The 25332-nt window shown below is 48.3% G+C and overlaps 1 protein-coding gene across 1 annotated transcript in view; it reads right to left on the bottom strand.

The window, feature by feature from the left end:
• Positions 1-24382, bottom strand: part of CACNG3 (calcium voltage-gated channel auxiliary subunit gamma 3) — an 88735-nt gene extending 64353 nt beyond the window's left edge. Inside the window, exon 1 of the mRNA XM_058157172.1 lies at positions 23939-24382. Within this exon, the coding sequence (XP_058013155.1) occupies positions 23939-24149 (211 nt within the window). The 5' untranslated portion in view covers positions 24150-24382. The remainder of the gene's footprint in view (positions 1-23938) is intronic.
• Positions 24383-25332: the final 950 nt, after the last annotated feature.

The raw sequence follows: 25332 nt of genomic DNA, 5'->3' as shown, positions 1-25332 counted from the left end.
CCCTCTCGCAGTGAGACTGACATGGTTTATAATCTGGAAAAGCTTTGGACCTTGGGTCTTAATGCTTCATCCTTAACGTCTACGCTGTTCGGTTATTTGTAATTTCCTAAAAAAGAAAAAGGAGTTGCTTCAGATAAAGCGGATAATTATTTAACGCAGGGCAAAATTTATCCTCGCAGCCGTTAGCAAGTATCTCAAAGGGTGTCTTTGGTTAATGTATTCTCTAGGATTATAACTTAGTAAGATGTGTTTTAATTTCAAATTTAATTTCTAAAATTCTCTGGATGTACTATGTATATCTTTCCAATGCTTTTGAGTGCTTTTATATGTCTATCACGTGTGGGGGAAGCACTCCTTCTCTTTCACGGCATTTCCAACATTTGTTACTGTGTGATTTGTCTACCTTAGAAATTATTGCCAGAATTGTGGGCAATCTGTAAAAGAAGTTTAATATCAGTTTAGAGAAGCTGAGAGCAAAGTCCCAGCACCGGCTGCAGAAACAACCCAGACTCTTCAGTCTTACCGCACAGGGGCTCCAACCAAGATGCTAGCTTCCTATCAGGCCTGATCTGAGGGTGCTTAGACAATTTTGAATGTTGTAAATCAGGGGTCTCCAACCTTATCAACTTTAAGCCTGGAGGACTTCAACTCCCAGAATTCCCCAGCCAGCAAAACTGGCTGGGGAAATTCTGGGAGTTGAAGTCCTCCAGGCTTAAAGTTGCTAAGGTTGGAGGCCCCTGTTGTAAAGTTTCATTTTAGGAATAGATTGCTGAAAAACAGGTTGACCAAAAGGAGCTCAAGATTAAAGCCTCATGGGTTTTGTCCAAGAGGCACATGCTTTGGGCACGGAATTGGGGGGGGGCAGGGGGGCGCAGGCGGAGAGGGCACGCAGAATGCCAGGCTGATGAGCCTGGTGCATCTTATATTCTACTTAGGTTGAATAAGGCACTTTTCTCCTCAACAAATCTAGACCCCCTTTACTGAGGAGCCTCTCAAGTGGTTGGAATGCAGTACTGCAGGCTACTTCCTCTGACTGCCGGCTACCAGCAGTTTGGCAGTTCAATTCTCACCAGGCTCAAGGTTGACTCAGCCTTCCATGCTTCCGAGGTGGGTAAAATGAGGACCCAGGTTGTTGGGGGCCATAGGATGACTCTGTAAACCTCTTAGAGAGGGTTGTAAACACTGTGAAGTGGTATATAAGTCTAAGTGCTATGGCTATTCCGGCCTCTTGTCTTCTCCTCCAATATCTTTGGCCTGAGAGAAAGCATGAGGAACCAGCAACCTTCAATATTTGCAGTCCTTTTCCTAGAGTGAACAGTCGTTGTGGCATCCTTCTCTATATCTGGATAGCAGTCAAGTGTCACAGCACAACGCACCACAACAAGAATATGTCCCGTGCCAGACACACCCCTCTGCCCTAGAATTTCTTTGCACATTTCTCATCCCATCCTGTTTCTTCCTACTATTTTCATGCCAATCTTCGTGGGTTTTCCATGCAGCCTTCATGAAATTCATTATACCCATCACAGTCATCTTATGGTAGTGCTGCCTGATGTATTGTATCAGCAGGCGCAAAAAAAATTAGGTGTTGGGATTGCCCTTTGGGATAAGATCCTGCCTTCTATGGCAGGGGTCTCCAACCTGGGCAACTGTAAGACTTGTGGACTTCAACTCCCAGAATTCCTCAGTCAGCAAAGCTTCCTCCTCATTAGCAAAGCTGTCTGAAGAATTCTGGGAGTTGAAGTCCACAAGTCTTAAAGTTGCCCAGGTTGGAGACCCCTGTTCTATGATGATATTCAGCTGGTAGAACTTCTATCCCTTCTTTCGTTTCATGAGTCAGAAGCATGGGTAGCTAAAGGGATCAGTTATCGGAGCAAAGGCAGAGATAAAACAATCTCTGCTCGACTGGTATCCATTTTGTGGCATGATCTGACAGCAGGAGAGAATATTGATGGTCTGCTGTGGACTTCCCTGCCATGCAGCAACTCCCCAAATGTTCCACCTAGGCCAGGGGTCTGCAAACTTGGCTCTTTTAAGACTTGTGGACTTCAAACTCCCAGAGTTAGGAGTTGGGAACTCTGGGAGTTGAAGTCCACAAGTCTTAAAAGAGCCAAGTTTGCAGACCCCTGACCTAGGCCATGTTGGCTGGGAAATCCTAGAAGCTGAAACACACATCTGGAAGCTGCCCATGTTAGATCAGGTGGCACCGCTTCCATTTCTCAAGCTTTAGTTGGGAGTCGGACTGGTGAAAGGGCCAAAGAAGAGCTTCCATTAGCGTGTGTTCTTGTGGCAGACTCTCCTCATGACCCATGGCACTGACACACCAGAGCATGTCTTCTGTCCTGTGGAATGGTGGCCTGGTTCCTTGAGGAGAGAAGTGGCGGCATTGTGAGAAGATGGTTCCAAGGAGAAGATCTTCATGAATGAAGGGCAGAGGGACGAGGATGTCCTTTGCAAGTACCGCAGCTTAGCTTCCCTTCTCCTGCCAAGAGCGTGTCCAGTGTTGGGACACAGACCTTCCTTTAGCAAGATCAGTTGTAGGCATCACAATGGCCTACTCTGAAGCTTTCCTTCTACTGGGATTGCTATTTCCGGTTTGTTTTGCTGCAGTTGCTCTTTTCTGCTGCAGATAGAAAACAACCCCAAAAACCTAACACAAGGAAAGGCAGAACTTATCACTCAAATCATAAAGATATGTATCTTCCTGATCTGCCTGATGGCTGAGAGTCTCCCCCACCAGCTATCTTTAATACCTAGAAGACAAAATATCTTTTGAGTAACAGGGAAATGATAAGCCAGGATAATTGTGCTGTTTGCTCACCGTGTAGAAAAGGAAAAACCTTCTGGGATCACACGCATGGAGCAGAGGCTTAAAGAGGATATGTAAAAACTTGGTTTTTAAACGTGGTCTTTATTGTGGCTTGCCAATGTTGGGCGTGTCGTTTCCAAAGAAGGTATCAGCAGGAGTTGGGATTCATGAAGATCTTGGACCTGGAGTCCCGAAGGATGCCCCGTTTAGGCCCTCAGAAAGCAAAGATTCCTCTTGGGCTCCTTGGTTCTTTCTTGGTCTGCAGAAGAAGACTCCTTGGTGCTCCATGGACACTGAGCTGCTCCTCCAGCCTCCTATGCCATTTCTGTGCTCGCAGCTTTACAGATGTGAGGGGGATGGAGGTCGCCCTGCACCAGGGTCTTTGTTTATACCGCCGTTTCTTCTGGTACCAGCAGATTTCGGTGTCAGGTTGTATCCTCCATTACATCTGTAGATGTGGTATAATGGAGGACAGCATTTGTATTGTCAGGTCTGCCAGGCTTGGCTTGGTGCCTCACAGGCATCCTGCCATCAAAGGCTAGAAGGGGAGGGGGGCGGATAGATGGGAGATAAAGCTGTGCCTGTGGGTGATGGGAAATAGAGAGGGGGAATGACAGGTGATGAATACCCAGAGAAGCTCGGCACCACTTTGCACCAGAATCCAAGGCTGAGAAAATATGTCTATTATCCCAAAACATCTCAGCGTTCTCAAAACATCTTGGCGAATTCTGATTGGCTGAAGACGGACTGGTCATGGAGGAGGGCTGTGATGAGGGGAAACCTTTTTGTATCTTTTGAACATAGAAAATCCAGAGCTAGCCTAAATTTACTGCAGCCGACATCTTTTTAGTAAAAGGACCTTTCGCTTCAACTTAATGGAGTCGAGGGTCTTTCTTTCTAAAGGGATAAGATTGGGGCAGGACTGACATGTATTCTCTGTTGACTTCAATATGACCACTTGAACCTTTGTTTCTGATGCAATCTTTTCCATGAAATCAGGTGGGAAACAAATCCTGAACATTTTGAAGATTATAGGATCTCCTACCGCATTTCAAACAAAATGTCGCAAGGTATTCTTCCCAGGCCTTAAGGCCAGCCTGAATCTGAAGCCTTGCAATGCCCCTTGATTGTAGATGAATCCACCTCACGCACAAAATAATCAACCCTTTAACTTCTGAGCCTGCAATTAATGGGAATAACGCTGATAGTGGTGACGGTTAATGAAAAGTGCAATCGTGGCTGTTCTTATTTAAATCTCAAACTCGGTGAGTTTCTGGTCTTTGTTCCCAAGGAAGGATGCAATCGGTTCAAGGATCTGAACTCAAATGGCCAAGAGCAATTCACGTAAGAGCAATTCATTTCCCAGTTTGTGGCTTGCCATTATGTCTGAATTTCAGATGTTATAATGAGAGTTTAGATGCTATGTTGTCTTCTATCACACTGACAGCTGATTATTGAGCCATTGCTGAGTTCTGCCAATACATATGAAGAGAGGGATTAGGAAAGACCTCAGTTAGCAGGCAGGGCTCTACTCTTAGCCCAGCATGACGCTGCTTGATCAAAAGGTTCAGCCCAGCTTCCTGCTGGTGCCTTACATCTCCCCTCCCTACGCCCCCCCCCCCGGCCTCCCCTCCTGAATGCCAAGATCAGGTTGTGGCTTATTCTAACCAAGCAATGCTTGATAGCTGGGATTTTCTAGCGTCTGAGCCAGAGAATAGGTAGTGCATTACTCTGAGGTAGATGTGAGGTTTTCCTGTATATTTTATAAAGTTAAAACTCAAATTAATATTTCAGTTAAATCCTCAGGATCTTTAGCCCCCAAGAGGGGCAACTACAGAACTAGGAGGGAGGAAGAGAAGGCTTAAGTACAAGGTCTGCTTGCAATGTTCTTCTCCTTCTGTATCAACCATGTCCTTCCAGAGACTTAATTGTCAGGAACCCCTTCATGTACAGGCAACAACCAACAGTGCTGGAGAGGCCTACACACAACAATCCAAGGCAACATTCAGGAACTGCTGATGTATTTCCTGCAGCATTATGGTATTGTCAAGAAACCCAAACTGCTTCTAAATGTTGGCTTGAGGTTTCTACCAAATGCCTTCTCTTTGTTGGCTGTTGCAACCATAGCAGCATTTTCAATACCGGGGCATGACTACTGGTGCTTTGTGCCCGTACTATGCACTGCCAATGTTGGATGATGCCACCACAATCTTTTCTCCCCAGAATTGCACCAAATATGGGGTTCGATCTGGGGCAGTTTCCCCACGGCTGTCAAGGGTTTGCAACGGATGTAGTTTTACCCCACGGGCTGCAATCCCGGTTCTGAAAGTATATAAAGGCCCTCTGCCCCCAAATCTGCCTTCCCAGAAAAGAGGAAGGCACAATCCCAAAAAGTTGGGCCAAGAAGACGATCTTCTAAGACAGGGGTCTCCAACCTTGGCAACTTTAAGCCTGGAGGACAACAACTCCCAGAATTCCCCAGCTGGCTGGGGAATTCTGGGAGTTGAAGTCCTCCAAGCTTAGTTGCCAAGGTTGGAGACCCCTGTTCTAAGAGGTCAATGTAATCTGCAACTGATGTGGATGACCTATTTGACCGGAGGGGAGCTTTATATAGAATTGAATCAGGTCACTATCTGGAGAAGTCTCCAGTATCCGTCACATTAAGAATAGAAAAAAGAAACAAAACAGCTTCTTGCACATGATGATCAATTCCACCATATCCGTTTCCTCCTATACTAGATTTCTACCTGCAAGGTAGTTACTTTCTTAGCCTGGAAGGATTTAACATTCGGTCTCCTATAAGATTAAGCTAATGGTGATTACAACTATCCTGTCAGAAATCTTTCCACATATTTCGTAAATTGGGGGCAGAGACAGCTAAGAGTCTGTACTTGGAAAGGAATCTTAGTAAGATGAGCCAAGCCTGGCCCACCACTGACAGAATAAATCCACCTTCTTAGTCAAAGACAGCCTCCCACATCCCTGAGCTTTCTTCCCAGGCACTTCATTCAAGCGAAATGTCTGATTTAATCTCCAACGTGTTGCAGCAAAATCATTTTCATCAAGGACTCGAAAGGTTCACTGATTCCAGAATCTTCCCAAACTACTGGACATCTTGTGCAATCCAACTCTTTTTCATGTGAATAGAATAGAATAGAATAGAATAGAATAGAATAGAATAGAATAGAATAGAATAGAATAGAATAGAATAGAATCAGGAAGAGGATAGAATAGAGAATGGAAGAGGGGAAGAGAATATAGGAATAGAATAGAATAGAATAGAATAGAATAGAATAGAATAGAATAGAATATGCAAAAGAGACCATCAACCAGCCCAAAACGGGACAAAAAAAGATTCCAGCACCTCTCTGCCAATAATCAGCATTCAGATCAGCATAGATAAACTCCAAGGTTAACATCAGACCAACAATCAAGTCAACAAATACCCCAATCACGAACCTGGCAAAATAGCCAACAGTGGAAAGCCCAAGCAAAGAATCTCTAAAACCGACACCCATTCACCCACCCAGACAAGCAAGATGCCAGAATATAAACTAACAGCAAACAACACTCCTTTCCTACTGCTAGCACCAATGATGTTAGAGAAAAATCTCAACAAAGGCAGAAAGCAGCCTCAAAAAGCCTCCAGCATGTGCCTGAAGTCTTTAGAGATGGATATTTTCTGCCCATGATAAAAGACTGGGCCAATCTATTCACAAACAATACACCTTCAGTTCCGGTTGATGGGATTAAGAAGGACAATACAGGACTTTCAGGACATAATATGGGCATTACGGAGACCTGGTTGGGCCCAGAGGGGGGAGTTCCCCTTGTTGAGCTGTGCCCTCCGGGTTTCCGAGCATTTCATCAACCGAGGGCCCAAGGTAGGGGTGGGGGGGTGGCGGTTGTCATTAGGGAGGATCTAGAGCCGAGGGAGGCCACTGTTCCTCAGATTGCCGGCTGTGAATCTGTTGTGTCTTGCCCGCTCTCACCGCAGCCGGGGTCTGCTTATCTGCTTCTGAACGCTGAAGAATGTCCTCCCGGCCCCAGCCCTGGCTCCATGCCCAGACAGGCTGAGGAGGGGGCATCTCCTGGCCCGAGCCCTGGCTCCATGCCCAAGCAGGCTGCAGAGGAGGGAGCACCCCCCGGCCCCAGCCCTGGCTCCATGCCCAGGCAAACGGAGCAGCTAGACCCCTCCCCCTCCTCCACAGCATGTGAGCCTGAGGAAAGTTTATTTCCAACAGCTGCTGATTGGAGTGACTCTCGCATCAGAAGACTGGATAGGCGGAGGCAACAGAAGGAAGGGAGGGGCAGGCCTTAATGAGTGCTGAGTCATGGAGCCACACCCCATGGCCTATATAAAGGATCTGCTTTCTGGCAGTCTCTGAGTCAGGCAAAGTCGAACTTATCTTGCTGAAGTCACTTTCTGGTCTCCTGCCTGCTCTGAGGACTTTGCTAGGACTTTGGGCAGAGCTGCAGAGGCAAGCCTGATTCGGATTTCCCTGACCTGGCCGTCAGCGGAGGAGTGGGACACGACAGAATCCCTCTATGTGAGGTGGGGCCATAGGAATCAGTTGGGCTTGTTGATCGCGTACCTGGCTCCTTGCTGCGTGAACACAGCCCTGCCCGAACTGTTGGAGGTACTTGCCGATGTGGCGGTTGAGACCCCCAGACTTATGGTTATGGGGGATTTCAACCTGCCATCAGCTGGCTTGTCATCGACTGCAGCTCGGGAGTTCCAGGCTTCCATGACGGCCTTGGACCTGATTCGAGTAAATGATGGCCCTACACACATGGGAGGAGGCACGCTGGATCTAATTTATATCTCTGGACAGTGGTTAAATGATCTGGAATTAGATGACTTAGTAACAGAACCGTTGTCATGGACAGATCATTTTCTCCTTCGCCTGGACCTCCGAACCGCCACCCACCATCGCAGGGAGACGGAACCTATATGTTGGTTCCGTCCCAGGCGCCTGATGGACCCTGAGAGGTTCCTGATGGAGCTTGGGCCAATTCCTGAGGATCTGGCCCATGGCTTGACTGAGGAACAGGCCGCAGCTGGGGCCTTGGACCGGGTCGTGCCTTTGCGGCCTCTGACCTGGCGCAGGTCTCGTCCGGCCCCTTGGTTCTCCGAGGGACTGAGGGAGATGAAACGCCGGAGAAGATGCCTAGAGAGCACCTGGAGGTCCAGTCATTCCGAAGCTGATCGGACACTAGTTAGGTCCTGTTCTAGGACCTACCTAGTGGCAATGGGGGAGGCGAGGCGTTCCTACGCCTCCACCCTCATTGCGTCGGCAGATAACCGCCCGGCCGCCCTGTTTCGGGTGACCCGCTCTCTCCTTCACCAGGAGGTGTGGGATGACCCTTTGCAGGGACGTGCCGAGGAGTTTAGTGGTTATCTATACGATAAAATCGCTCAGCTCCGGGATGGTCTGGACCGAAATTGGGATGATCCAAGCGAGGGAGAGGAGGCACGTCTTGTTGAGTCTGTTTGGGATGAGTTTGACCCTGTGGCTCCCGAGGACGTGGACAGGTTGTTGGGGAGGCTTCACGCCACTACATGTTTACTGGACCCGTGTCCTTCCTGGCTGGTACTGGCCACTCAGGAGGTGACACGAGGCTGGCTCCAGGGGATTATCAACGCTTCTTTGTTGGAAGGGGTTTTCCCTGCCGCCTTGAAAGAGGCGGTGGTGAGACCCCTCCTCAAGAAGCCCTCCCTGGACCCAGCTATTTTGGGTAATTATCGTCCAGTCTCCAACCTTCGCTTTGTTGCGAAGGTTGTAGAGAGTGCTGTGGCGCGACAGCTACCCCAATACCTGGATGAAGCCGTCTATCTAGACCCGTTCCAGTCCGGCTTCCGACCCGGATACAGCACGGAGACAGCTTTGGTCGCATTGGTGGATGATCTCTGGAGGGCCAGGGACAGGGGTTATTCCTCTGCCCTGGTCCTATTAGACCTCTCAGCGGCTTTTGATACCATCGACCATGGTATCTTGCTGCGCCGGTTGGGGGGATTGGGAGTGGGAGGCACCGTGTATCGGTGGTTCTCCTCCTATCTCTCTGACCGGTCGCAGACGGTGTTGACAGGGGGGCAGAGGTCGACCGCGAGGTGCCTCACTTGTGGGGTGCCGCAGGGGTCGATCCTCTCGCCCCTTCTGTTCAACATCTATATGAAGCCGTTGGGTGAGATCATCAGTGGCTTTGGGGTGAGATACCAGCTGTACGCTGATGACACCCAGCTGTACTTTTCCACCCCGGGCCACCCCAATGAAGCTGTTGAAGTGCTGTCCCGGTGTTTGGAAGCCGTACGGGTCTGGATGGGGAGAAACAGGCTCAAGCTTAATCCCTCCAAGACGGAGTGGCTGTGGATGCCGGCACCCTGATTCAGTCAGCTGCAGCCGCAGCTGACTGTTGGAGGCGAGTTATTGGCCCCAAAGGATAGGGTGCGCAACTTAGGTGTCCTCCTGGATGAACGGCTGTCGTTTGAAGATCATTTGACGGCCGTCTCCAGGAGGGCCTTCCACCAGGTTCGCCTGGTTCGCAGTTGCGCCTTCCTTGATCGGGATGCCTTGTGCACAGTCACTCATGCGCTCGTTACCTCTCGCTTGGATTATTGTAATGCTCTCTACATGGGGCTCCCCTTGAGGTGCACTCGGAGGCTTCAGTTAGTCCAGAATGCAGCTGCGCGGGTGATAGAGGGAGCTTCGCGTAGCTCCCATGTAACACCGCTCCTGCGCAGACTGCACTGGCTACCTGTGGCCTTTCGGGTGCACTTTAAGGTTTTGGTCACTACCTTTAAAGCGCTCCATGGCTTAGGGCCTGGGTACTTACGGGACCGCCTGCTGTTACCGCATGCCTCCCACCGACCCGTACGCTCTCACAGAGAGGGACTTCTCAGGGTGCCGTCTGCCAAGCAATGTCGGCTGGCAGCCCCCAGGGGAAGGTCCTTCTCTGTGGGGGCTCCCACACTCTGGAACGAGCTTCCCCCGGGTTTACGCCAAATACCTGACCTTCGGACCTTCCGCCGTGAACTGAAGACACATCTTTTCATTCGTGCGGGGCTGGCTTAAATTTTATTGATTTTAAATTTTCTATTATTAATTTTAAGGGGTTTTAGTTTTATATATTTTAAAGTTTTTTAGGCCAATTATAAAATAAGTTTTTTAATTTGTATTTTAATTGTATATTGTATTGTCTGTTTTTACTTTTGGTTGTACACCGCCCTGAGTCCTTCGGGAGAAGGGCGGTATAAAAATCAAATAAATAATAATAATAAAATAATAATAATAATAATAATAATAATAACAACAACAACAACAACAACAACAACAACAACAATAGAATCAGGAATAGGATAGAATAGAGAATGGAAGAGGGGAAGAGAAAAGAATAGAATAGAATAGAATAGAATAGAATAGAATAGAATAGAATATAGAGTAAAAAATAGATTAGAATAGAATACAATAGAATAGAATAGGATCCATGCTATAGATAGATAGAAAGACAGACAGATAGGCAGACAGACAGACATAGACATAGACGTAGATGTATATATGTATGTATGTGTGTATGTGTGTCTATGTCTATCTATCATCTATCTATCTATCTATCTATCTATCTATCTATCTCTATCTATCTATCTATCTATCTATCTATCTATCTATCTATCTATCTATCTATCTATCTATCTATCTATCTATCTATCTATCTATCTTGTTGTTAACCAAATCTGGCTTCCCTAATTGATGTTGCTTGTTGGAATCCTGCTAGTAAGATTGCAGATGGTGAGGACTTGACTCTAAGATGCTGCAACATGCCAGTTGCCCAATGTCTGAATTTTGATCATGTGACTGTGGGAATGCAAGGACTGATTGCAAGTCAGCCTTTTCAGTGCTGTTTTAACTTTGAATGGTCACTACAAGTGATTGTAAGTACAAATGGTTGTAAGTGCAAATGCTTACAGGAACTGGGTATGGCTAGTCTAGAGAAAAAAAAGGACTAGAGGTGACATGATAGCAGCGTTACAATATTTGAGAGGCTGCCACAAAGAAGAGGGGGGTCAACTTAATTTCCAAAGCACCAGAAAGCAAGATGAGAAACAATGGATGGAAACTAATCAAGGAGAGAAGCAACCTGGAACTAAGGAGAAACTTCCTAACAGTGGGAACAATTAACCAGAGGAACAGGAATTGCCACCAGAAGTTGTGGTTGCTCCCTCACTGGAGGTTTTTAAGAAGAGACTGGACAGTCACTTGTCTGAAATCGTATAAGGCAGTGGTGGGTTTCAAAATTTTTTACTACTGGTTCTGTGGGCGTGGCTTGGTGGGCGTGGCAGGGGAAGGATACTATAAAATCTCCATTCCCTCCCCACTCCAGGGGTAGGTTACTGCAAAATCCCCATTTCCTCCTGATAAACTGGGACTCGGGAGGCAGAGAATAGATGGAGGCGGGTCCAGTCAGAATTTTTACTACTGGTTTTCCAAACTACTCAAAATTTCTGCTACCGGTTCTCCAGACTGGTCAGAACCTGCTGAAACCCACCTCTGGCATAGGGTCTCCTGCTTGAGCAGGGGGCTGGACTAGAAGATCTCCAAGGTTCCTTCCTGCTCTATTCTGATTCTGATATTCTGTATATTTATACAGGTATGTTCGCACACATATATGCAGATGCGCTCTTTTGAAGAACACACTCCAAACTTCATATCAGTCTATAAGGCTTTGAAAACAACTATTCCAAGGCCAATAACAGGAATATAAAATACTGTGGAAAAAGTGTAGAAATCAACAATTTGTAGACTGGACAATCTATCAAGGGAGTCATGCTGGCTCCAAGGAGCAAAGATCAAAGATGCGACTGAGGCTTACTAAAATAATTAAACCCCCAGGTTATTATCCCTTTCTCCTCTTTCATGTGGGGGCAAACAATACAACAAACAGCCTGAAAACGATATCAAGAGATTATAAGCAGCTAAGCATGAAAGCCAAAATGATTGGGGTGCAGGTGGTGTTTTCATCTGTATTTCCAAGGAAAGGTCAACATCCAATGAAGAGAATGGAGGATTTTAGAAGTAATCCATTGGCTTAAAGGATGAGACCTTTGGACTTGCAGACCACAATCTACGTTACTTTCATGAAGGACTTCTGGCAGTGGATGAGCTACCCCTCACAAGAACTGGAAAGAACGCGTTTGGAAAACAACTGGCTTGGCATATAAATTGGCTTGGCTTTAAACTAAAATTGGAAGTGGGCGGGGGGAGATGATCTTTAGGACTTTAATCCCATGCATAAACCTCAAGCTCACTTCCAATCAAGTGGTGAGAAGGAAGAGGAACTCAGATACAAAAGCCGGATGTGGGAAGCAAACACAGGATCAATCGAAAGGACTCAGATGCCAATTCACTAATGCTCAAAGTAAGAGGAACAAACAGGGCAAACTTGAGGTCCCAGTATAGGAGGGCAGGTATGACATTGTTGCCATTACTGAAACTTGGTGGGATGACACCCTTGGCTAGAACAGGGGTGTCAAACTCAAACTCAAGGTCAAACTCAAGGCTGGATGTGGCCCGCAGGATGTTTAGATTTGGCTCGCGGGATTGCCCTGGAAACAGCGATGGACCATCCCGCAGTGCCTCTGCCAGTGAAAACGGAGCTCAGGAGGGTCGTGTGAAGCCCCCCCCCCACGAGCTCCATTTTCACTGGTAGAGGGCTGTTGCAGCTGAAAATGGAGCCCTAGCGGGCCAAGTGATGTTGAGTTGACTATGCCTACCCTGGACACACACACACAAGGTCAAGCACAACCCTGATGCGGCCCTCAATGAAATCGAATCCCCTGTGCTAGAAGGATTTAAACTGTTCAAAAGAAACAGACCTAAGAAAAGAGAGTTACATTCCATGTAAGAAATAACTGTTTCTACAGAAATACATAAAACTAAGAATAAAAACCTTCTTGAGTGCATGTGGGTTTATATAAAAGGAAAAAGGAATGATACTGCCATACTACAGGCCACCCAACCAAACAGAGGAAATAGATGAACTGTTTGCTAATCAGTTAATTAAAGTGTGCAGGAAGCGTGCTACGGTAGTAATGGGGGACTTTCACTATCCTGACATCAACGGGAGACAAAGGAGGTGATAGGTAGCAGGGAGAAAGTGGAGCTGCTTAATTCATTCTTTGCATTTGTCTTTATGCAAAAGGAAAAAAAAGCAGTCCAATCTATCGAAATTAATACTGCAGAAGACAGAATAGAAATACAAGTCAAAATAGACAAGAAACTGGTAAGAGAACACCTAGCCACTCTAGATGAGTTCAAATCACCTGGACGAGAGAAATTGCAGCCAGGGGTTCTGAAGGGGCCAGAAAACACGATCATAGAACCACTGAACAAAATCTTTCAAAGATCCTAAAGCACCAGGGAGCTATTAGAGGACTAGAAATGAGCTGATGTGGTTCCAATTTACCACCCCCCCCCAAAAAAAAGAGGAAAAAATGGATCCAAGAAACTACAGACCAATTGATGTCAGGCTCATCAATACCTGGATAGATCCCAGAAAAGATAATCAAGCATATGTGATAATGAAGCACCCAGGAACAAATAAAACAAGAAGCAGCACATGCTTGTTAAAAAGAGATCGTGCCAGACAAACCTTACATTCATTCTTTGACAAAATGCAGTGGATATAGTATGCCTGGACTTCACTAAGGCATTTGACAAAGTAGATCACAGCCTATTTCTTTTTTTAAAAAAATTTTTTTATTTATAACACAACACAACATAACAAACACAAAACACATAACATACATTCCCTTTTTACAACTGTTTCGTAGCGGTGATCTCCTAATGGTGGCCTATTTCTTGGTAAGATAGAACCATGTGAAATAGATAACATCACCACCAGATCAATTTGCAGTTGCTTGACCAACCACAGCCGGCGTGTAATCCTCAATGGAGCTACATCTACACAGAGGGAGCAGGCAATGGCGGTACCTCAGAACTTGGGACCCGTGCTCTTCAACAGCTTTATAAATGACCAGGATGAGGGGACTGAAGGAATGCTCATCAAATTTGCCGACAATACAAAGCAAAGGGAAATTGCCAAGGCTTTGGAAGATAGACTCAAGATTCAGAAGGATCTTGACAGATTTGAACACTGGGCCTATCCAACAAAATGCAATAGCAATAGCACTTAGATTTATATACTACTTTACAGTGCTTTACAGCCCTCTCTAAGCAGTTTACAGAGTCAGCCTGTTGCCCTCAAGAATCTGGGTCCTCATTTTACCCATCTCGGAAGGATGGAAGGCTAGATCAACCTTGAGCCTGGTGAGATTCAAACTGCCAAATTACAGGCAGCTGACAGTCAGCAGAAGTAGCCTGCAGTACTGCACTCTAACCACTGTGCTCCATATCTGCATTTAGGCAGGAAAAACCAAACACATACTGTAGGTCTAGAACTACTGGCTCAACATTAATAACTGTGAGAGGGATCTAGGAGTCCTAGTGAACAACCATTTAAGTATGAGCCAGCAGTCTGCTGCAGCTGCCAAAAAAGCAGTCCTAGACTGTATCAATAGAGGAATAGCATCAAGATCATGGGAAGTGATACTACTGCTTTATACTGTACTAGGTGAGACCACAGTTGGAATACAGCATCCAGTTCTGGTCAGCACAATTCAAAAAGATGTTGAGACCCTAGTAAGAGTTCAGAGAAAAATGATAAAGGGTCTGAAGGCTCAATCATGAACAGTTAAGGGAACTAGGTATGTTTAGCCTAATGAAGAAAAGGTTAAAAGATGACATGATAACTCTCTTCCAATACTTGAAGCGCTGTCATAAGGAAGAGAGCATTGATTTATTCTCTATAGCAGGGGTCTCCAACCTTGGTCCCTTTAAGACTTGTGAACTTCAACTCCCAGAGTTCCTCAGCCAGCTTTGCTCTATTATTTGCCAGCTTTGCTGGCTGAGGCACTCTGGGAATTGAAGTCCACAAGTCTTAAAGGGACCAAGGTTGGAGACCCCTGCTCTATAGTACCTGAGGGCAGGGCAGGAAGCAATGGGTGGAAGCTTCTTAAAGAGAGACCTTTACCTGGAACTAAGGAGAACTTTCCTAATGATGAGAACAATCAACCAGTGGAACAGCTTTGCCTCCAGAAGTTGTGGGTGCTCCATCACTAGAGGTTTTCAAGAACAGTTTGGACAATCAATTGTCTGGAATACAGTATCTAGGGTTTCCTGCTTGAACAGGAGTGTGGATTAGAAGATCTCCAAGGTCCCTTTGAACCCTTTCACTCTATGCTCTGTAATTCAAAATACACCCTGACCACCTGTTTAGATTCATTAAAAAAACACACACAAAAGTTTAAGCAGTAGTTTTATTTCCCTATGTAGAGAATATAGATAACTTGTTTAAGTGAAGCTTTAGAATCTGTTTTTCCGCACCGGCTAATTTATAAAACATAAATCTGTTTTCAATTGCCCACTAAACTTTATGAAAAAAGCCTATTTCTTTATGGCCAAGCCTTCTATCTTTATTTTCTATAGCCTTTTGTGTTTGTGTTAAATTGCAAAGAGATGCTGATTCTCTCTCAGTTGAATGTTTTATAATATTCATACATTGAATAATAATAGAACCCATGCATACCAACATGTAAAACCAGCAAACACTTGAAGTTAATTACAAAGTGCACCTATATTATATTGACCATCAGTTGTGTTGTAAATGTTGTACCTTGATGAACGTATCTTTTCTTTTATGTACACTGAGAGCATATGCACCAAGACAAATTCCTTGTGTGTCCAATCACACTTGGCCAATAAAATTCTATTCTATTCTATTCTATTCTATTTCGGAAGGACCTAAAGACGATGCCATGTAAGGACACAGAACCGAGTAGCCGCCAGATGAAGTCTTCTGAACTCTGATTTTGGCAGAATCTTGGGTCTGCCTGTTCCAAAGAAGTCCCACTTGAGTCCCATAGTTTTCCTCCTCAAGATCATTCTGGCTCTTTTCTAAGCCAATCTATTTGCAATGAAACTTCATGGCCTTGTGCTACTCAGGCTACTGATGGCTCTGGGCTTATACAACATGCTTCATTGGTTGACCAAATCAGTTCATTTCCTGGGCTGCACAAGATAGAATAGAAAAGAGCTGGAAGAGACCTTGGAGGTCTTCTAGTCCAGCCCCCTGCTGAAGCAGGAGAACCTATACTATTTCAGATAAGTGACCATCTAATCTCTTCTTAAAAATCTCCAGTGATGGAGCACCCATGATTTCTGGAGGCCAGCGGTTCCACTGGTTAATTGCCCTCACTCTTAGGAAGCTTCTCCTTAATTCCAGGTTGCTTCCTCTCTTTGATTAGTTTCCAACTGCTGCTTCTTGGCCTGCCTTCAGATCCTTCAGAGAATAATTTGACCCTCTCTTCTTTGTGGCAGCCCCTCCAATACTGGAATATTGGAAGCCAAACTCAAATCCTGCAGCTGTTCTTCATGTTTTGCACTCCAGGCCTTTGATCATCTTAGTTGAATTTCATGAATCATAACCTAACAAGCTGGCTGGATTTGCTTTCTCCTAAGCAAAAGACAAGACAAGAATCACAGTGACATCCTCCTATGTGAATGCAGCTGGCAAACCAGTTCCAGTTCCACCTGTTCTCAGCTCCCAATCATCTATTCCAGGGGTCTCCAACCTTGGTCCCTTTAAAACTTGTGGACTTCAACTCCCAGAGTTCCTCAGCCAGCTTTGCTGGCTGAGGGACTCTGGGAGTTGAAGTCCACAAGTCTTAAAGGGACCAAGGTTGGAGACCCCTGATCTATTCTGCTCCATCTGCCTCTGATCCACCTGCAGAGGACACTCCTCTGTGACGGGGGGGGGGACAGGCTGGGCAAGTGGGGTTCATTTGACAAGAGCAGATTTGAAGGAATTCAGCTCAAATAATGGAATAATAAAAAACAATTAAGAAAAGGAATAATGGATGGAAACTGATCAAGGAGTGTTTCATCCTGAAAATAAAGAGACATTTTCTGACAGTGAGAGCAATCAACCAAAGGAACAGAAGTTGCCTTCAGAAGCTGTGGGAGCTTCATCCCTGGAAGCTGTCAAGAAGAAGACCGGACTGCCATCTGTCAGAAATGGTGTAGGGCCTCCTGCTTGGGTAGGGGGTTGGACTAGATGACCTCCAAGGCCCCTTCCAACTCTGTTAATCTGTAAACCAAATATTATTTCTCAAATAATGGTCTCGAGAACAGAACATTACTTTAGAGACAGCTTGATCTAATAGTGAAGGTGCCAGGCTAGAAACTGGGAGATGGTGAGCTCTAATCCTGCCTTAGACATGAAAGCTGGCTGGGTGCCTTTGAGCAAGTCACTCTCTCTCTGCCCAACCCGCCTCACAGGGTTGCTGTTGTGGGAAAAAGTGGAAGAAGGAATATTAGGTATGTTAACTGCCTTGAGATATTTATAAAAATAATAAGGAAATAAATAAATATACAGGTTGCCTTGCCAATCCATAGGGAGCCACAGCCTTCATACGGCTCCATGGAATGGCTGGAGTCCCTCTGGGGAACACCGTTCTTTATGGCAGGGGTGGGGAACAATGGCCCTTTTATTCTTTGTGGACTTCAAGTCCAGCCGGCTCAGGAATTCTGGGAATTGAAGTCCACAAGTCATAAAGGGGCCATCGATTCCTACTTCTGCTTTATGGCATGGAATTCAGGTCCTGCAGCTCTCATGGAAAGAGCCACAGATGCAAGGAGAAACTCTCTGGGTCCTCCCTCAAATCATAAATGCCAAACAAGAAACTTAAACAGAGGCTTGAGTAAAATAGCATTTAATCTTGACCAAGCTTAAATGATTAGCTGTTCCAAACACATACAAGTTACATGCAGGGAAGAACTACAAACAAGAAAGGGAATCCGAATCCCTTTTATATTCCTCATAAACCCTCAATTCTGGTATCTTTGATCTGTGCATCCTGGAAGTTGGTTTGTACATCCCCTGGGAACATTTGGTTTGTATATCCCCTTGAACAGGGTAGAGCCTCTTAATGAGCATCATCAGCGTTATCTCTTCCCGATCATCTTTTTTGTGTTCACACTTAGTTATTTGGCCCCCTGGAGTGGAAGGAACTCAAAAGATCAAAGATGAGATACTGTTCTTAGGCAGGATGGGGAGAGATAAGGCTCTGATCAAATGGTGGGACATATAGTTTGACAAATGCCAGATACTTCACAAGAGACCCCAATAACAATCCAAGAAGTTAGTCAATGTGGCATGTTTGTGTTACAACTACAAAGGGCATAATATATATGTCTGTGTCACAGGAAACAGATATTTACAGCATGCAGGTATAAAGAGACATCATATATCAAACAATTAGCAAGTTTCTACTAATTCTAGTATTTCAGTATATCTATTTCCTTACAATGAATAAAACTTTTTAAAAATGCAATAAAATATATTACTATAGTAACTGTAGTACAAATAGCAGTGGCCATTACCAACGTTTGTGCTAAACGTCAACCGTAGGTAGGATGGAAACAACGAAGAACAGCACAAATTTAGGCAACCTGGAAAGCTCCATCTAGGTCTTGGTTAGAAAGAGGCATGGCAAGAAACTGGGCGCTCACCAGCAGGAACTGTGGTGGCGCAGTGGTTAGAATGCAGTACTGCAGGCTACTTCTGCTGACTGCCGGCTGCCTGCAATTTGGCAGATCGAATCTCACCAGGCTCAAGGTTGACTCAGCCTTCCGTCCTTCCGAGGTCGGTAAAACGAGGAGCCAGATTGTTGGAGCAAGAGGCTGATTCTATAAAGTCCACTTAGAGAGGGCTGTAAAGCACTGTGAAATGGTATATAAGTCTAAGTGCTTTTGCTACCAGGGATCAGTATGTCCCTTCCTTGATTCTCTGTAGAGCAAGGGTCTCCAGACTTGGCAACTTGTGGGCTTCAACTTGTAGACTTCAACTCCCAGAATTCCTCAACCAGTATGTTGAAGTTGAAGTCCACAAGTCTTAAGGTTGCCAAATTTGGAGAGAGACAACAGCAGGGCACATGATTTAGGGATATCACATAACCACTTCCACATGGACAGAAGCACAGATGCCTTCAGCATGTAGTGGAGCCCTGAGATATAATATTCACAGGTCATGCTCTTCTTGCTACACCTGGCTCTCACAGCCAGCAATTGTTCACAGACCTCTGCAGAACAGGAGTGGTATGTTGTCGTTGACACAACCTCATTGGGGAAAAACCTGTGGCAAAGCCTCCTTCCTATTGCCCATCTTAGGAATGAAGAAGGAGAAATGTTTGCTGCAGGGGGCTGCGCCTCCACCTGCCTGGCTGCTGGGGAGGCTCTGGATGCCAGCACCAACCCAGTTTGTTTATGGAAGCTCAGGTGAGCCGTGCAAAATTCTGGCCAGCTCCCAGCTCCCCCTCACTCTCTTCCTTCCACCAGTACCGCTGCCGTGCCTTCTTCATTTCGCTGGAGGCAAACATGGCTTTTCCAAGGATTGGTTCAGTGAACAAGCCACGAAACAAGCTGGAGTCTGAGGCAAGGAACAAGGGGAGGGAGGGAGCGCCACATCTTCTCTCGCGAGAGCCCCTTGCTTCAGCCCCCTGCCTTATTGACAACTGGCCTTTGCACTCCAGCCCCTGTCCTCACCTGCCCTTTCCAGCCGTCTGTTCAGAGCACAGATTCAGAGGCTACCTCAAAAGTTGGCAACCCTGTTAGAAGCACCACCCAGCAAGCCCAATGCTAGATCAACGTCCTTATCTGCAGAACAAGCTCCTGACCAGCAGCCTGCGATGCCCCCCTTGAGGCAGCTGCCTGGTCCCTGGCAGAGACCCCCGGCAGGCCAAGGCAGCAGGGAAATCTGGTGGTGGGATTGATGGTGCCTGCCTGCTCTGCCCATCTCCTTCAGGTGTTCAGGCCGGTCAGTGGGGGAGGCTGGGACAGAGCCCGACTTGGGGCTCCATTCAGGGAGAGTTGCCAGGCCTGAGATGGAAATGTCGGCGGCTGCTCTGGAGAACCTTTGAAAGTGGTTCCTAAATGCCAGGACTGAACGGACGAGGAAAATATGGGAACACAAGAGACAAATACCCTTTCATTATAGTTAGTTTTAATTAAGAACATGTGCAAAACACTCTTTTTAGTCTCCACCCAACCGTTGGGCAAAGGGAAGGGAGACAACTAAGAGAGCCAGTTTGGTCTGGGGTGAAGCTGCTGGCCTCGAATGCAGGAAGTGTTGAGTTCTAATCCTGCCTTAGGCATGAAAGCCGACTCAGGTCACCCTATTTCAGGCCAACCCACCTAACAGGGTTGTTGTTGTGGGAAAAATAAGAGGAAGAAGGTGTATTAGATATGTTTACCACCTTGAGTTACTTATAAAGCAATAAAGGCAGGATAAAAAAATATAACCAATCAATGAATTAGAGCCAAAGCCGCCCTTTGTTAAGGCATTGATCTGATTTCCTTTGGACACACCTATGTGCTTCCCTGGGGAGCCTCATACACATCTGACTGCAAAACGGCAGGTATTCACTAGTCAGGAGCAAAGGTGGGTTTTCCTGTCTCTCCTTCCCGATATTTATTAGCTCAGATTTCTGCCCCTCCCTCCTATCTGGTAGCCCTTCTTTCCACTGTTCCTCCTTCCCCTCTGAGTAACTCTAATCCCTGAATCCCCCTCCCCTCTTGGCATATTGCCTTCTTGGGGCTGGGCTCTTCGGAAACAGCCTAGGCATAATTGCACCTAGCCCCATTCATAGCTTGGAATCAGAATTCCTGCTGCAGAGAGCTCTCCAGTGCCTAACCCAAATCCCACCCAAGCATTTGCTTCCATCCGAGGCAGGCTCCTCTCGCTTTCCTCCACAGAGCCACCCCTTCCTGCTCTTCTCACCCTCCTTGTGAAGGACCAGCCCTGCTTCCAGCAGGCTGAATGCGAGAAGAAATTTGTTTCCAGCCATAAGCAAGTACCTACTTTGCCCATCAACAGCTGGCTTCCCAGATGACACGATCTCTGAGCATATCTGCAGTGCTGTCCATAAAGTCATTCAAGCCACATGCACAAACAAGGCTCCATTTGGCTGGCTCTTTTCAGCCCCTTCTCCCCTTCCTTGCCAGCAGACAAGCCTTTCCCTGGAACAGGATGATTCCCCCCACTGCAAAGTGCACAACGTGGAGACTAGTGAAACAGCCGGAAGCCCCTGGCAGTCAAGGCAGAGACAGACTGTGCTCGGTGGCCCCAAGAAATGGCCCTTGGAAGCAGACAAAAGTTCCCGTCCGACTGCCTGGCCCATCTCACCCGCTGCTCAGTATGGAGGCCTTTGCTTTGGATTCAGGCCACACAGATGCCTCCCTCCTCCCTCCCGCCTCTTGCAAATGAGACCCAGGATTGTGTTAGAACTGATGCAGCAGGTGCGACGCAAAGCCGCTTAGGTAGAAAGAAACGTACTGGTGATCTCACAACGGCCACAGTGCAGTGAGGTGTAGGGCTTGCAATAACAAATGTTGTTTGTTAAGCAGCTATGAAAAACGCAGCTGTACCCAAGGGACCACGAAAGGTCCACTTCTATTCCACAGCATGAAAAGGAGGGGGGGACGGAGGAGAGAAACTGAGAAAAGCACTTAGCCCCCATTCTGTAAGCTAAGACTCAAGGTTTTGCAGCTCAAACTTCAGCAATGCATGAAAAAGAAAATTGCCAGAGGTTCAAGCCTCGTTCAGAAAGGACAGGGGCACCTGAGGCCCCATAGCTAAAGCTGTGGGGTCATGGGGACGGCAAGGAAATCATTGCCCAGAAAGCAACAGTTAGAATGAAAGGCAGAATAACTAAAAGGTCCAACGTGGGGGAAAGGGTGTGCCTAGGTTGCACATCAGCAGAATAAAGCATGAGAAATGCTGGGCTGGAAGCAATTGAAGTTCATTTTTGTTGTGAGAAACCACAACAATCACAGATAGGCGGATGACTAGCGGAGGGGAAAAGGGTCTTTTTTTGCAGATGAAGAGAGCGCAAAAGCCAGACTTTCCTGCTCAACATTAATAGGGGGAGGGGGGGAAGCATTATGTCAATGCAAAAAGGAGGAACGATAACACACTTTGTCTTTCCAGGCACAAAAATTTACTGTGATGCTGACTGTAGCACTGAAATAGAGACATCTGCTATTTGTGAGAAAAACTACGATAGCTCTAGATCAAATATGGAACTGCAGAGACACCACACTGTCAATATATTGTCAGGGCTCTAGTTTCCCCTGTTGCAACATATGGCTCTGTAGCTGGATCATGAGAAAAGCCAAACAAAGAAAACCGGATCCTTTGAACTGTGGTTCTGGAGAAAATAGTCAGGAATATGTTGGATCGCCAAAAGAACAGGCAAGTCAATACCAGATGGCGAAGCAAAATCTCACTGCTCACCAGAAGAATGAATAATGATGCTAAAGCTGAAATATTTGGGCATATCATGTGATGGGAAGAATCGCAGAAGACTGTGATGCTTAGAAAAATGGAAGAGGCCAAAATATGAAGAGACCAGGCGGCTGATATTATGACCGATGGTGGGAGCAGGAGCTTTCAAGAACTCTAAGTGGTTATGGATAGACAGTCTTGAAGAAATGAGACTCATTGGGTCACAAAGGCTTGGAAGCAATTGAAAGACTGAACTACCCAAAAACACCCCCCCACACACACACAAACAAAGGGAGCAGGGGGGCAGGTGGTGGGGTGGAAAAGCAGCTGAACAGAATGTGGGACCCAGGCGAAGTAGACAGGTTCTATTAAGGCCTCGGCTGAGAAAGAAAGCGACAAGTGGAATTGCCTTCTAACTCAATGGTAAGCCATTCTCATCTTCATTCACTCTCCAGATGTGCTGAAGGAGCTGGTGCATCACCAAAGCAGGTTTGATATTCAGCTGGTTCTCTAAAGCTGCCCATGGACTTTCATGCTTTGGCATGGCACAAGGGACTGTCAGCTTCCCCTCTGTGTCTCCCCAGCTAGCCCCCTTATCATGCTTCCTCCTCCGCTTTCTGTGCTCTGAGTGCCGCCCCCCCCCCCAAACATTCCTCTCTTGGAAAAAGAGCCACTTGTTAAAGATGGTTGAAAGCTTCCCTTTCACTGGAATCATGGTCTCTGAACCATGTGGCATGGTCCATGGGGAGGGGGCTGCCTCCATAAGAGCCTATGAGAAGGAGCAGCCCTCTTCTCCCACCTTGATTCATGCTGCAGTTCCTGAGGTGTGGGTCTAGATGCCTCACTTCCTCTGTCTGGGGGTGTGGGAGACCAGTGGACAGAGGCAGGACTGCTTCCCAGAGGGGGACGTACACACGCAGGCATGCACACGCATATTGTACACACGCCTGGACAAACATGTTTCAAGGCTCAGCTTTGGGGAAGTTGAGGCTGTTTGGCTCACAGCAGCCTTCCTTCCCAGGAACCCTGAGACAAAAGACTGCCACCTGCTTTGCCAGGGGCTTCCGAGGGAGGCTCCAACCTGCCCAGAGGGGACTTGCTTCAGACCTGCAGACCTGCTGCTCCACCTCTTCACGCACTCTGCCTGTTGTCTGTATGTATGTGTGTGTGTCTGTGTGTTTTTGTGTGTGGTGCGTGTTTGCGTGTAGCTGTTAGGACTGTGAGATTTCAAGTAGGTAACATGCAGAGAAAGGAACCTCTGGCTTTCCCGCAGATAGGAGATGCCTATAGGGAGGACTGGGGAAGGAAAGAAGGAAGGAAGGAAGGAAGGAAGGATGGATCTCTGGCTCACTGCATTTGCTCCTCTATAACTCGCTCCCGCAGCAGACTGGCACCAAGGGGGAGCTGCCCAGGAGCCAGGAGACGTGGCCCCCGGGAGTCCGCTGCCCGCCCACCCCGCGGCTGCAGAGGCTGCGAGCGCCCACCCAGCAAGCCTTATCCGCCCCCCGACAGGCATCCTCCTTCGCGTGGCTTCGGGCTAATTTCGGCCGGACACGCGCGCGGGGCAACAGGTGCAGCCGGGCCCGAAGCGCCCTCTCCGCTCCTTGGCTCAGCTGGGGGATGCCGCCCGGGACCGCCTCGCCCGGCGGCCGGAGCAGGCCAGGAGGGGGCCTGTCCCGCCCGGAGCCCCCCCGGCCGAGCGAACCGAGCCTCGGCCGCCCGCATGCCTACCTTCCAGGCAGCAGGTCCGCCACAAGCCCGAGTGCGTCAGGACTTCCTCGTTCTTCCGGCTGGTGTCGTTGTCGCCGCTGGACTTGGTCCTGCAGACGCCGCGGGAGTAGAGCCAGTAGTCGGTGCCCACCGCGATGGTCATGAGGCTGAAGGCGGCGAAGGCGCCCAGGGTGGTGATCAGCATCTGGACGCCGCGCTCACACATCCTCATCGCCGCGCATGGCCCCGCGGGCGGGCGGGCGGGCAGCGGCCAGCCGGCCGGCCGAGCCAGGCTGCGCTCAGCCCCGAGCAGGCGCCGCGCCGGCGAGCCGCGGCCCCGCTGCGGACTCCCTGCCCGCCCGGCCCCGCTGGGACGGGGCGCGCGGCTGAGGAGCAGCCCGGCGCCGGAGCCCCATCCCCGGGCGCGCTGGGCGGCGGGAGGGAAGGCGAGGGCTCCGGCGAGCGCGGCGCGCGGTCTGCGTGTGCCGGAGCCAGCGCCAGCCCGCCCGAGCAGCAGGCGGCGAGGGGAGGCGGCGGCGGCGGCGGCGGCGCGGCTGGCGGGAGGAGGGAGGCAGGAAGCCCGTCACGGCAGCAGCCCCTCCCGCGCCAGCAGCCGGCCGGCCCCGGGAGCCCTGCGCAGGCGGCAGGCGGGGACCGCTCCCGGCCGCAGGGTGCTGAATCGGACAGCTCCCGACCGGCCCCAGCCTGGCGCTGCCGCCCCGCCCCTCCCGCCCCTCCCCCCCGCCGCCTCGCCTCGGCTTTACAGCTGGGGAAGGGGCTCCGAGGGCCAGACCTAGTCCTGCTGCCCGGCCTGGGCTACAAGGGAAACGGGCAGGGAAAGAGCCGGAGGGAGGTTGTTGATCCCCCGGGACGTTCTCGCCAGGAGCCCAGCCTAGCCCACCTCCAAAGCTGGATCCACCCAGCGAGGCTGCCGCCCATTGAGACTGGTGTCGCAGGCTGCCATTAGCCCGAGTCCGAACAGCCCCTGCGCGGCTTCTGTAGGTCGGGAGGGGACTTAACCAAGAGGTAAAGGTCCGGTGACGCCTGGGGCAGTGAGAGACGCCCACGGATTGGAAAGTGGAGGGCAGCCCCAGCCAGAGACGATTCAGCCAAGGCTGCTGCAGCGAGCAGAAGTCCCCAACCTGAGACTGGGCAGGATGGAGTGGAGAACTGTTCCAGGGGCTCCTTGTCCCACCTAGGAAAAGCCATCAAGTGATGGGAAACCAGCCCGGGATGGGGCTGCAGAGCCACAATGTCTCCAGCCAGCCTGTGCTTTCCGTGGGTCAATATTTGTGTGGTTGTTGATACAAGGAGGTGAAGGAAGGGATTGGCACATGTTTAGCAGCAGCACTACATCTGATGTCTGCATGTTGTTTCCCAGCTCCCCCAGTTGCTTCTGCCCTGCCAAGCCATGG

Source organism: Ahaetulla prasina, chromosome 14, assembly GCF_028640845.1.
Source record: "Ahaetulla prasina isolate Xishuangbanna chromosome 14, ASM2864084v1, whole genome shotgun sequence".
In the NCBI taxonomy this organism is placed as follows: Eukaryota; Metazoa; Chordata; class Lepidosauria; order Squamata; family Colubridae; genus Ahaetulla; species Ahaetulla prasina.
The sequence above is the reverse complement of the archived record's forward strand: the minus strand, read 5'-3'. Positions and strand labels throughout refer to the sequence as shown.